This window comes from Acomys minous (genome assembly GCF_964271855.1).
Source record: "Acomys minous genome assembly, chromosome: 9".
In the NCBI taxonomy this organism is placed as follows: Eukaryota; Metazoa; Chordata; class Mammalia; order Rodentia; family Muridae; genus Acomys; species Acomys minous.
The window spans coordinates 85,585,725-85,598,129 of NC_140490.1; the positions used below are offsets into that span (position 1 = coordinate 85,585,725).

Sequence of the window (12,405 nt, forward strand, 5' to 3'; positions counted from 1 at the left end):
ACAAAAATAAAAACTTTGAATCCAAATACAGGTAGTTTTCAAGAAGAATATTCTCCAAGATCAAGTTGGCTTGATCTCAGATATGCAAGGATGCCTCAATATATATATAAGAAAATAATTGTAATAAATCATCACTTGCTAGTGTATTTAAAGACAAAACTCAAATCTCATCTACATAGATCCAGAAAAAGCCTTTGAAACAATAAAAAAAAATGTTTTCACCTGATTTGTCTTGTGCTGGGAGCTCTCACTGCTGTGCTGAGGTCAGTAACAAGGAAGTCATCACAGTACCTGGTGTGTTACTTACCCAGTCTTACTGCAGTGGAGGTTAAAGGTGAAGTCGGGAGACATCAGAGACATGTAGCCCAGGCTGAGAAAGACACCCAGAGATCTGCCCTCCATAGCATGGCATCAGTAGACAGAGGACACACAGAGCCATGCCTGCCATCAAGCAAAGCAGCACTATTGGAAGAAGACATCCATAAGCCTGCCCACCCACCATGCCACACAGGCAGTCTGTGGACACCTAGAGGCCTACTTCCTGCCATGGCCCACAGGACAGACAGTGGAGGTCACCAAAGGCACACCAGCTGTGTAGCTTCCTGAAGCAGGAGCCATTGCAATGTGCAAGTGTGTGGTGAACAGATAAGAGAGAATGAGAAGCAGAGAACAGTTTGAGCATTGTGAAGGGAGAGAAAATGGGAGACATGAGGGAGGAGAGAAATAGCCTGTTGGGAGTATCCAGCCTGGACACCTGGGGCAATGGTGAAGTCCTGGACCCTGTTGCAGCCTAGGTTCATGTCTGTACCCCTGGCTCTAAAGAAGCATCTTTCAGTACCTGGTTCATAGTTCATTTTACCACTAGAGACCATGGGGATGTGTCTGCCTGGTATCTCATGGATATCAAGGAGCTGTGAAGAACTGGCCCTGACCCTCACTGGCTCTCATGCTCTGGAGAGCGGGCCCAACTTATTACCTGTGACAGCACTCAGGAGAGCAGGCCATGCGCATCCTATGAGCAGCACAGTGCTGGCCCTGATTACTGGGGCTCAGGTGAGGCAGCCAAGTGGGGATGAGTGTGGCAGTGTGGCAGATCTGACCTAACCACGAGAAATGAGTGCAGGGTTGAAGCCCTACCCCTCTTATGCCTCATCACCTGTGGTAGTCAAGAGGCTCTTACCTTTCCTGGGAATCACAGTAGAGATGGCCATGGTGGAGGGGGCTCAGCTGAGCCAGCTCTGTGGATATGAGCACAAGGGAATTGGCACTGCAACTTGAAAGCTGTGTAGTCGAGTGAGCATGGGTGTGATGTTCTTCTCCAATGCAATTACTACCTATGGTAGTCAGGAAAGCTGGCCTTGCTAACTGCTGGCAGAAGGGTGGGCCCTGTACCTTGCCTAGGCATCACAGTGGAGTTGGCCTTGGTGGCACATGCATGAGTGAGCCAGCCCCTACAATGTGAGAGCAGGAGAGCTGTCCCAGCCCCTCAGCAGCTGCAGCACTGGAAGAGTGAGGCCCATGCCTTGACTGGGTGGAGCAATCCTGGAGAGCTCTCCATGTTGGTGCTGATAAGGTAAAGCCAGTAGGCTGACCAACTGATCTACTTCCCAGGCCTCAATCCAGGGCTTTGAGATGCTCATTCCAAAATTTATGTCATCTGTGGACTGTTGAAGTACATGAAAGGGATGGTCCTTCTGATCTAAAGCTATAGGATCTCTCGGGCACAGGGCAACAACAGGATATTCAGAAGGACACTTAAAGAGGAGCCAATATTGATGGTGTCACAGGACCTGGGGAACTTGAACCAGGCCATTGACTCGTTGCAATAAATATTTACAAGTGCAGATGTGTGGACAGAGGGCCATATTCTGTGACTACAGCTGCCACAATAAGATATTTTTATGCTTTAATGGGGTGTGTGTGTTTTGTGTGTGTGTGTGTGTGTGTGTGTGTGTGTGTGTGTGTGTGTGTGTGTTATTTTGGGTTACAGGGGCAGAGCGCAAATATGCAAGGTCAGGGAGGAGACTGAAACTCTGATACAGAATGTAAAACACAGAAGCAATGAGAAGTTATTTTTAACAATTTCATAATATAAGTCCTAGAGAGAGTTAAGGTATTGGGAAGAAATCTCTATATAATAAACATTACATACGACAAATCCAAACCCACAACTCTGCTAAATTTAGAAAAACTCAAAGCAATCCTGGTAAATCAGATAGAAAGCTGTTTATTCTCCTTGTTAATTTGCACCACAGATCTCAAGCTCTAGGTGGAGCAAAAAGCCAAGAAAATGAAATTACATGAACAGAAATAGGAAAATAAAAACTAAAAATATGTTTATATATGACATATTCATTAGAAATTCCCCAAATTCCAACAAAACCATATAGCACATCTATTAACTACAAAAACCACTATGATTGAGATCAGGATTATAGTCCTATGCATAATAGTATTTTAATGGAAGAATTGAAGGATCTTTAGAAGGCAAACTTCAAAACTCAGAAGAAACAGGCACAGGAAGACAATAAATGACTGAAAAGCACCCCATACTCATGAATTGGTAAATGTAATGTTGTGGAAATAACCATTCTACAAAAAAATTCATAAATTCAATAACATCTCAATCGATTTCCCACATTTCTCCAAGAAACAATCATAAAGTTCTTATCAACCTATGAAATACCCATATAACAAAACCTAATCAAGCAAAAGAAAAATACTGGAGAGCATTAGTTGTTTGTTTATACCGTTATCTGTATTTTTGAACAGGATAGATGAAAACTTTTTTTTTTTACTTTTCTTGACTATTTTAAGTACTATGTTGTTCATTGCTTTTCCACATTCTGGCCATGAAATTTTCTAGTGATTCCATTTGGTCCTGGTCTGTTGTTGTTGTAAAACTAGACGACTGCATCAACCTAATTTCTCCTTATAGATTTTTTAAAATTATATACTTCCTCTTGGTTTAATTTATTCTAACATATGCATCTATAAATTTACCAATTTCACATGTTCCATGTTTCTCACACTTTATACACAGTTACTGTATTTGTATCATTTTCATTTCTTGCTTTCCAACCCTTCTGGTGACACCAATTTTTTCAATATTAGTGACTATTGAAAAAAAACTTCTCCCATACCTAATTTTCAGAAAATATAGAAGAAGCAAGAAAGATCTTGAGAGCCAAAGGACAAGGGAGATTGCTAATATAATAACTTTTCTAGGAATAGTACAAGGTATACCATAACTTCTCACCCACATGACCCCCAAAAATGTGACTTAATGAAAGAAGCTACCAACAAACTTGGTAAAGGAGATGAGAGAAACTTTGAAGGTCTCAAGCCTACATAACAAACTGCAGGTAACTGGTTAAATTTGGAAATGGAAAAGGTGCTCTTCCCAGAGAAAGGAATAAAAATATTGTAAATATAATCTAAAATGCAAAAAAAACTATCAAAGATTCAATTATGTGATTTATCCTTATACTTTTGACAAGAATATGAATCTGGTCTTATCAAAATAACATAACACTTTGGGAAGAAGATGCACCCTAACAGCCCTGCACTGGAGGCCAAGATGGAGAAGACCTCCACAGCCACCATGACCTTCCCCTTAGTGCTATGGTAGACAGGAAGAAAGGTGACCCAGACACTGCAGAACACCAGCATGCTGAAGGTCAGGAATTTGGCTTCATTGAACCTGTCAGGCAGATTTCTGGCCAAGAAAGCCACAGTGAAGCTACTCAGAGCCAAGAAGCCCAAGTATCCCAGGACAAGGTGGAATGCAATGGCTGAGCCTTTGTTGCACACAATGATGATCAGCCCATGTTCAGAGTGTGTATCTGTGTCAATGAAGGGTGGTGACATCACCATCCAGATTCCACAGAGAACAAGTTGGACAGAGGTACAGATGGGAATGACAAAGTTAGGTGCCCCTGATACCAGCATCCATCTCATTCTTCTTCCTGGAGTAGTCAGCTTGAAGGCCAGGATCACAGTAATTGTCTTGGCCAACACAGTGGACAAGGCCACTGTGAAAAAGACTCCAAATGTGATTTGCTGTAGGATACAGGTGCCCATGTTGGGATGCCCAATGAAGAGCAAGGAGCAGAGGAAAGAGAATGTGAGAGAGATCAATAGGATGTAGCTTAGAATGCAGTTATTGGCTTTCACAATGGGCATGTCATTATATTTCACAAAAGTACCAAGTACAAGAGATGTGAGGATAGAGAAACACATGGACATGCAGGCCAGAGCCATCCCCAGTGGGTCCTCAAAAGCCAGAAAGGACACATGTCTTTGCAGGCAGTGTGTGTGGTCTGTGTTGGCATATTGGTCATCTTGACAGCTCACGCACTGCTCCACATCTGCACAGATCATTAACAACAACCACTAATAACACATCATAATTATATACTTAAGCATTTAATACCTGTATTAGTTACAGGATACCACAGTACAACGTTTGTTGTTAAGCAACAGTTTTTATTTTATTTTATTTTGCTGTTTTAATAAGCAGTGAGATCCAGATCCACTGCTGGTGGAGCATACAATCCTCATGGTAAAGGTAGGAGTGAAGCTACTTATTGTTATTTGTAACCTTCATGTTCACGAAACTTAATAAAAAGTAAAAAACACTTCGTTAGCACATGATATATAGTAATATAAATTATCTAATGTTAGTTAATTACTCAAACTTAAATTTTTTATGCTCATACCTGTGGGATGTGTGTGTGTGTGTGTGTGTGTGTGTGTGTGTGTGTTGGTGGTTTTCGTGAGAATGGCCCAATATACTCAGAGATTTGAATGCTTGGTTACTAGGGAGTAGCACTATTTGAAAAGGTCAGGGTGATATATGTTCTATTTGGAATTGGTTTGTCCCAGTTGGAATAGGTGTGTCCCTGCTAGAGAAATTGACTTTCATGATGGGCTTTGGGTTGTCAAAATCTCAAGCCACACCCAGTGTCTCTTCCACCTGTCTGAGGATCTGTATGTAGAACACTGTCACCACTCTGGAACTGTGCCTGGTTTCACACTGCAATGTTCCCTGACATTATGATAACAGACAATGTCTAAAACTGTTTTCAAGCCGCAATTAAATACTTTCTTTTGTAAGTGCTGTCATAGTCAATATATTGCTATGGCAGGCCTGGCCATGGTGCTAGTTGGCAACATGTGAACTTTTGAACTTTGGATTAGGAAAGCAGTTGAATGCTTTAAGTGGGGATTCGTAGGCCATACTGAAAGAACCATGGAGGACCAGACTTAGGAATATGTGAAATGTGGAGGCCAAATCAAACGGTTTCAGAGGGAAAAAATATTAATGAATGGCTTAGATACCTTTTATACATTGATTTTTACCCTTTTCTTAAAAAAAAAAAAAAGAAAACCTTCTGCTGGAGGCAAAATTGAAGAGCTTTTTGATGAAATGTTTTACCAAAGAAATGTTAAGATAAAAAGAATTTTTTTAATTAAAAAAATGTTAAGATGGCCTAGATTGGGAAAAAAGAAAGCTTAGTTTTGACTTTCTCATATGGTTATTAGTGGTCACTCTTATAAAGAACAATGATGAAAAGGAGTTAGGACAGCAGGATGTGTAATGGAGCTACGTCCAGAGCTCAAGGCAATGAAAAGTATAAAGAAAATCCTGATGCTAAATAGAATCAACGGGATGGCAAGCTCAAGGTAGGACCACTAAGACAAGCTTCCAATTTGTGAAAGGAAAGGAAAGAGAAACTTAAGCAAGAAAGGAACCATACAAAAGAAAAAGCTGTTGAAAATGTTTTTAAGCAAGGGGACAAGTTTTAGTTCTAATAAGCAGAAAGCCTTACAAGCTTTGGCCACAGGGTTCTGGCTGTAGAGTAAAAGAAAGAATAAATTGATTGTGAAATCTCCCTCCACAAGTAAGGAAAGCCACTAAGCCAGGTACTCGTCAGGTATTTCAGAGTGTGGAGGCCAGGAAAGGCTATTGAGTACATCTATGGATGTGAAGACTGGGTTTTATTAGCGATCCCAAGATTTTGGAGATGCCAGAGTCATGAGCTACCAGTCAGGGAAAGCTGAAGAAAGGGTTTTTAACTAGCCCAAGACAGGAGTTTGTTGTGGTCAACAAAACTCGAAGAAGTTGGGGATGTGAAGAGTGCCACATGGAGATGCAGAATTTGGAGTTCTCTCTGCTGAATTTGGATCTGTCTTTGGAGTCCACAACGTGTTCACTCTTTGCTTTGGCTCATCCCTTTTGAAATGGTAGTATGTGTTCATTGTCATAGTATCTTGGCAGTATGGAAGTATGTGATCTGCTTTATTATTTTGCTTTACGAGGGGTTACAGTTAAGAGATTGACATGAGCCTCAGAAAAGACTGTAAACTTTGGAGATTTAAACAGTATTGAGACTGTGATAGATTGTGAGTAGTTTGAAGTTGGACTGCGTTTGTGTTATGATGTGGCTACAGGTCTATGAGTCTAAAAATGTAGTATGTGGTCATTTGAGTAAGAATAGCCCTCATAGGCTCATAAAGATTTCACTGCTTGATCACTAGTAAGTAGCACTATTAGAAAGGATTACAAGATGTGGCCTTGTGGTAGTAGATGTGGCCTTGTTTGAGAAAGTGTGTCATTGAGAGTTGGGCTTTTGGATGTTAAGATCTCAGGCAGGCCCAGTGCCTGTCTCTCTCTGTTCCTGCTGCCTAAATATCTGGATATAGAACATTCTCCAGAACCATTCCTGCCTATGTGCGACAGTGTTCTCTGCTATCGCAAGAATAGACTAAAACTTTGAAAGTGTAAGCAAGCAACAATTAAAGGCTTTCTTTTAAAGGAATTATCATGTTCAATGTGTCTCTTCATGGCAATAATTCACTGACTAAGACATCATGTCTAGATCACAAATCCAGCCAATACAAAGCATGCTGCATATTGCCTTGTACCTTTGGACTGTATCTTCATATAGCAACAAGGATATGCAATTCCCATATTCACATACTGTTTGTATAAAGTAATATTTCCAATAAAGGAGCTGTACTTCCCATGTAACAAAATCCACTTCAGGTTAAGTTCATGACCTCAACAATTAACATAAGGATTTGGAAAAAAGACATTCACTTTCAAACTAAGATCTCTTCCTATGATGTCTGGTATATATGTATTTCTCTATATTAGTGTTTACTTTTGTCCTTGTCACAACTCATATACTGGAAGCAAAAAAATCCAAACTACTCGTGAATTTTGCATATCACAACATAAAAATATAAATTGTGATTAAATATTTTATTTAAAATTAATACATACATATAATATATCTTGATTTACTCTGCCTCTTGTGTCCATTTGTTATCAAACTGAGAGTAGAGGGGATATGTAGAAGTGTTTAAAGTGACTGAATTGGTAGGTGCTAGAGGAAGAAATGGAAGGGGACGTAATTACCTTTCAACTCAAATATATTTACATTAGATAAATTCACATGTGTGTGAGTATGCATAAAAGTTAGCCATAGTTTTTTGTTGTATTTTTGCATGTCAGTGAGAGGACACATGCATCTTTGCATGGATTTGCTGTTCAAAAGACAATCATCAGCTGTTTTCATTCATGTCCACTCTTTGTGGTAAAGTCCCTTTTTGTTCCTAACTGTATATTCCAACCTAGAAATAATGCAACGTTATGCATATTTTGGATCCTTCCTTCCTTTCTCAGTAGGATGTGATTACTGAAGAATACTACCATACCTATGCATGCATTCTGGTGATTTGCACTCCTGTCCTAATTCTTTTACAGTAACTGCTTCGTTCTATGAGCTGTTCCCTAAGATCTTCAATACATCTTGTTACACAACAACAAGATTATGAGTTGGGTTCTGGGAAACAAGATTATAGACGGTCATGTAAATTTAATTTATACAATAAAATCAGACAAGATTACACATATGCATAGCAGTACTGTGTACAAATTTTTCTGGTAGAATACTAGTTGCAAACATTTTATTAGACATTTCCTGAAAAAGATAGGATGTAACCATGATAATGTAAGCAAAATGTGTGGTTTAAGGAAGGCAGTGCATGTTCATTCCATAGTTCATAATATGCTTGGTATCAGTACAATGATGATATTAAAAACACATATTTCATGTCTTCAGTTTCTTTTCATACCCTATCAATGGCCTAATTTGTATAAAAGAAGACATTCAATTTCAGAAATTTCTTCTGCACACAATTACATACCTGTCTCATTAGACACTTCATTCTCTAGGCACTGGACACAATCAAAGCAGCATTCCGCTCTTTGTTCCTGATGGACTTTCCTGAATCCAGGAGTGCATGTCACACTGCATGTAGAAGTGGGAACCTAAGGCAGATGGAATAATAATTGGTAACAGAGGTGGGTTATATATATTCTCCTGTTATCCTGTATTATCTTATTCAAGCAGTTGAGCATGTTCTCTAAACCTGTAATGAAATTGAAATCCATATTATATTTTGTTCGTTAGGTAGCATTCTATGTGTCAATGTATGAGAAAGGAGATTAATATTTCTTTCTTCAAAAAGTGGGAAAGAACCTAGAACTCTTTGGCACAGGACACAACATCTTGAACAGAACCCTGACAGCCCAGGCATTAAGATCAACAATTAATAAACAGGACAAGTGGGACATCATGAAACTTAAAAGCTTCTGTATGGGAAAAAGCATGGCGTACAGAACAAAGCAACTGCCTACAGATTGGGAAAAGATCATTACCCACCCTACTTCCAACATAGGGCTAATATCTAAAAATATATAGAGAACTCTAGAAATTAAACACCATAAACCAAAAAATATTCAACTGAAAAATGGGGTACAGAACTAAACAGACAATTCTCAAGAGAGGAATATCAAATGCTTGAGAAACACTTAAAGAAATGCTCAACATCCCTAGGCATCAAAGAAATGAAAATCAAAACCACCTTGAGATTCCATCTTACATCTAACAGAATGGGAAAGATCAAAACTCAAGTGACAGCACACGCTGGTGAGGGCATGGAGAAAGGGAAACACTCCTCCACTGATGGTGGGAGTGCAAACTTGTACAGCCACTCTGGAAATCAATATGGAACTTCTCAGAAAATAGAAAATATTTCTATCGAAAGATCCAGCTATACCACTCCTGGGTATATTATCTGAAAGATTCTGTACCATACAACAAGGACATTTGCTCAAATATGTTCATAGCAGCCTTATTTGTAATAGCTAGAATGTGGAAACTACCTAGATATCCCTCTATGGAAGAATGGATAAAGAAACTGTGGTACATCTACACAATGGAATACTACTCAGCTATTAACAACTAGGAAATCTTGAAATTTGCATGCAAATGGATGGACCTAAAAATGATCATCCTAAGTGAAATCGCCCAGACCCCCCCCAAAAAAAAAAACATGGTACGTACTGACTTATAAGTGGATTTTAGCCCAACATATATGTCCTCTGAGAGACTCCAGCCACTGGGTGATAGGGACAGTTACATAGACTCGAAGCTGGACACTGGGCAGAGTGCTGAGAGTGTAAGACTGGGGAGAATGGAAGGTCTGGGCAGGAACAGGAGCTCCAGGGAGACCAAAAAGGCCTGTAGGTCAAGGCACAGGGGGTCTCTATAAACTGATGATCCAGTCAAGGGCAACACATGCAAAGAACCAAGACCCCTTTTTCAGATGTAGCCAACAAACTGCAGGTTTTCCTCATGGGGGGAACTGCTGTTGAACCTCTATCATACACTTGGGGGCCCACTACTTGGCCTCTGCCTCTTGGGAGGACAGCCTAGGAGGCACACAGAGGAAGGGTATGCAGACTACACTGATGATAAGCTTTCCCCCAGACATCTAGAGGAGGGGAATAAGCAGAAGAGAAGGGAGAGTGGCAATGAGAAGATGAGAGGGAGGGGATAACAAACAGGAGGTAAAGCGAATAAATTATAATAAATAAAATATACACTTAAAAAATCCGAACGGAGGAGAAGATTGCTGCAGACACAGATACACCAATCTAGACACTCAGCTCAATTGTAGTATGTAGACAGCACTGGCACCCGTTGGGTCCCACAATATGGGGAGCAGAGACTACCTCTGACATGGACTTGGACCTCCTAATGCTGTTCCCTTCACACCTGGCAGGATGGCTTTGGCAGGCCACAGAGGAAGAGGTTATATGTAGTACAGGGACAGTGGACAAGCTGAGGTCACGCATTAGGTTAAGAGAGCTGCCCTTTCTAAGGACTAGGGGAGGGTGGTAAAGGAGATGAGGGAAGAGAAAGAATCAGGAGCTGAAGAAGTAGGTTGGGATTGAGGAGTGTCAAGGGAGGGAGCCACAATCAGGGTGTAAATAATTCAGATTGAAGAACAAGCAGGTAACTTATATTGCTAATCCCACTACATGTGAATAGCTCTGAAACTGGCTGAGATACAAATGTATATGCATAGACAAGGCTTATGTTGGTCACAGATCCTCTGTGACTTATTACTAGAGGTCATTCTTAGTACGACATGAAGGAAGATCTGCAGATGCCTATTCTGTTACTACAATGAGCAGAGAATCAGCCTTAATATCTCTGTACATCCTGCACACCTCATACAATTATAATGTTAAGTCTGTATAATGCTTGTAAGAAATTGTGTTTTCAGAACAAAAGAACTGGACACTGATGCTGTATCAGACCTACAGTATTCATTCCTCTCAGCATGTTGAGCGTTGACATCCTGCATGCCCCTTGTTCCAGCCCCAGGTGCCTCATTGCACAGCTTCCTGGACAGATGGTAGAAAATTCTGATCCTAATTGGTCCAACATTTCAGCTTGTCCCACACAGGACTCCTATTAAGCCTGGAATCTCTCAACATTTAGAAACTGGACCACAAATGTAATCCATGGCTTGCTTAACCTTTACCTCCAATTTGGGGGGGGCCTTCTTAATTATTATTTGTCCCAAATCAGACTGAAGAAACCTTAAGAGGATGATGTCCCATTTCCTCTAAGGGAGATTACATAGGTTTCTTTTTGCTCTCTTTGTCTAAAGATACTTATTTTCATCGGGAGGTGATTGTAAGTTATTATTGGTCTTATAGAGAGAGAAAACTAGGTTGGATATGGGGACATCTCTCTTTTCCTTTATCTTTCTTTTATAGGCAAAGAGCTAGAAGCTGAAATAAAGAAAGGGGGATATAGAAATATAGATAGAGAATAGAACAACCAGAAGATTATTGAATCTACTCCTTAACTCAAGACCTTCTTACTCACGAAAAAGGTTATTAATTCATTGGTATAGAATTTTGTATATTGATGCAAATCAGGGTCCTGTCAAATACTAGTCTAATTTTATCACAAGAATATATATTCTAGGTCTAGCAGATATGACTCTATAGATATATAAGGTAACATAGATAAATAAGTTCATCAAAAGCCGCAGAGACCCACGGAATATGGCATTTAAAGATGTTTTTCTTAGTCTAAAGATTCTTTGACAACAAGACAAGTTAAGTACTGACAACATCAAGACTGCCTCAAAGAAGATGATGAACATCAAAGAACCTCCTTATGGAGTTGGCTTCAAAAGTGGCAAACCAGCCACTGAACAAAATGTCCTCATTTCTGCCACAGACAGAATTCTGCCTAAAAATCGGCAATCTTAGATGCAGGCAGAGTCAATGGCGAACTTTGACAAAACAGGGTAAGCAAGTCCTCAATAGTTCCTGCCTTGCAAATATGTCTGACAGAGATATTGGGCTAGAAAGCCAAAGATGATGCTCCAACATTTTAAAGAGTGCTGGGTGACTGTCCACACAGTAAACCCTTTCAGTTTTTCATTTTGGAAGTTCCTAACCTGCACTTCTGATTCAATCACTTGCTTAAGTTTTATTCTATCTCAAGTCTCTAATGGGGGTTGAAGACTAGATAGTTTGGTCTTACAATCAAGTTTAGTTAGCAAGGGGATAAGATTTTTTGGATCAACATAGATGCTTTAAGTTAATAGAGATGCGATATGATAGATAATGATTTTCATTCAGAAATTTAGGCTAAACAAGATGGGAAGAGGTTTATTTCAAGTTTGACAAATACAGGGAGTCAAATCACTATGAGTGTAACATTTATATAACTCCTGATTTTCTCTTGGCTCTTCCTGCTCTTTGTAGTTTATTTTATTCATGTGTAATAATATAAATGTATATATTTAAAAAAAGAAACATAATAAAACTTTTAAGATGTCTTTCTTCCTAAATTGATCCACCAGGAATACTTAAGTGTGCAGATATAAGTGAGTATATACCATTTGAGTCTTTCTGCTTCTGGCTTAACTCACTCATTATGATCATTTCTAGCTCAATCCAATTAGCCACAAATTTCGGGAATTCCTTGTTTCTAATAGCTGAGAAGTATTCCATAGTGT

General features: G+C 39.6%; 1 protein-coding gene across 1 annotated transcript in view; it reads right to left on the reverse strand.

Moving 5' to 3' along the window:
• Positions 1-3,388: 3,388 nt before the first annotated feature.
• The window catches only part of LOC311605029 (vomeronasal type-2 receptor 116-like), a gene marked incomplete at its 5' end in the record, with an annotated part of 31,033 nt that continues 22,016 nt past the window's right edge, over positions 3,389-12,405 (reverse strand). The window contains 2 exons of the mRNA XM_084795330.1: positions 3,389-4,370; positions 8,218-8,341. Of these exons, the coding sequence (XP_084651456.1) occupies positions 3,466-4,370; positions 8,218-8,341 (1,029 nt within the window). The 3' untranslated portion in view covers positions 3,389-3,465. The remainder of the gene's footprint in view (positions 4,371-8,217; positions 8,342-12,405) is intronic.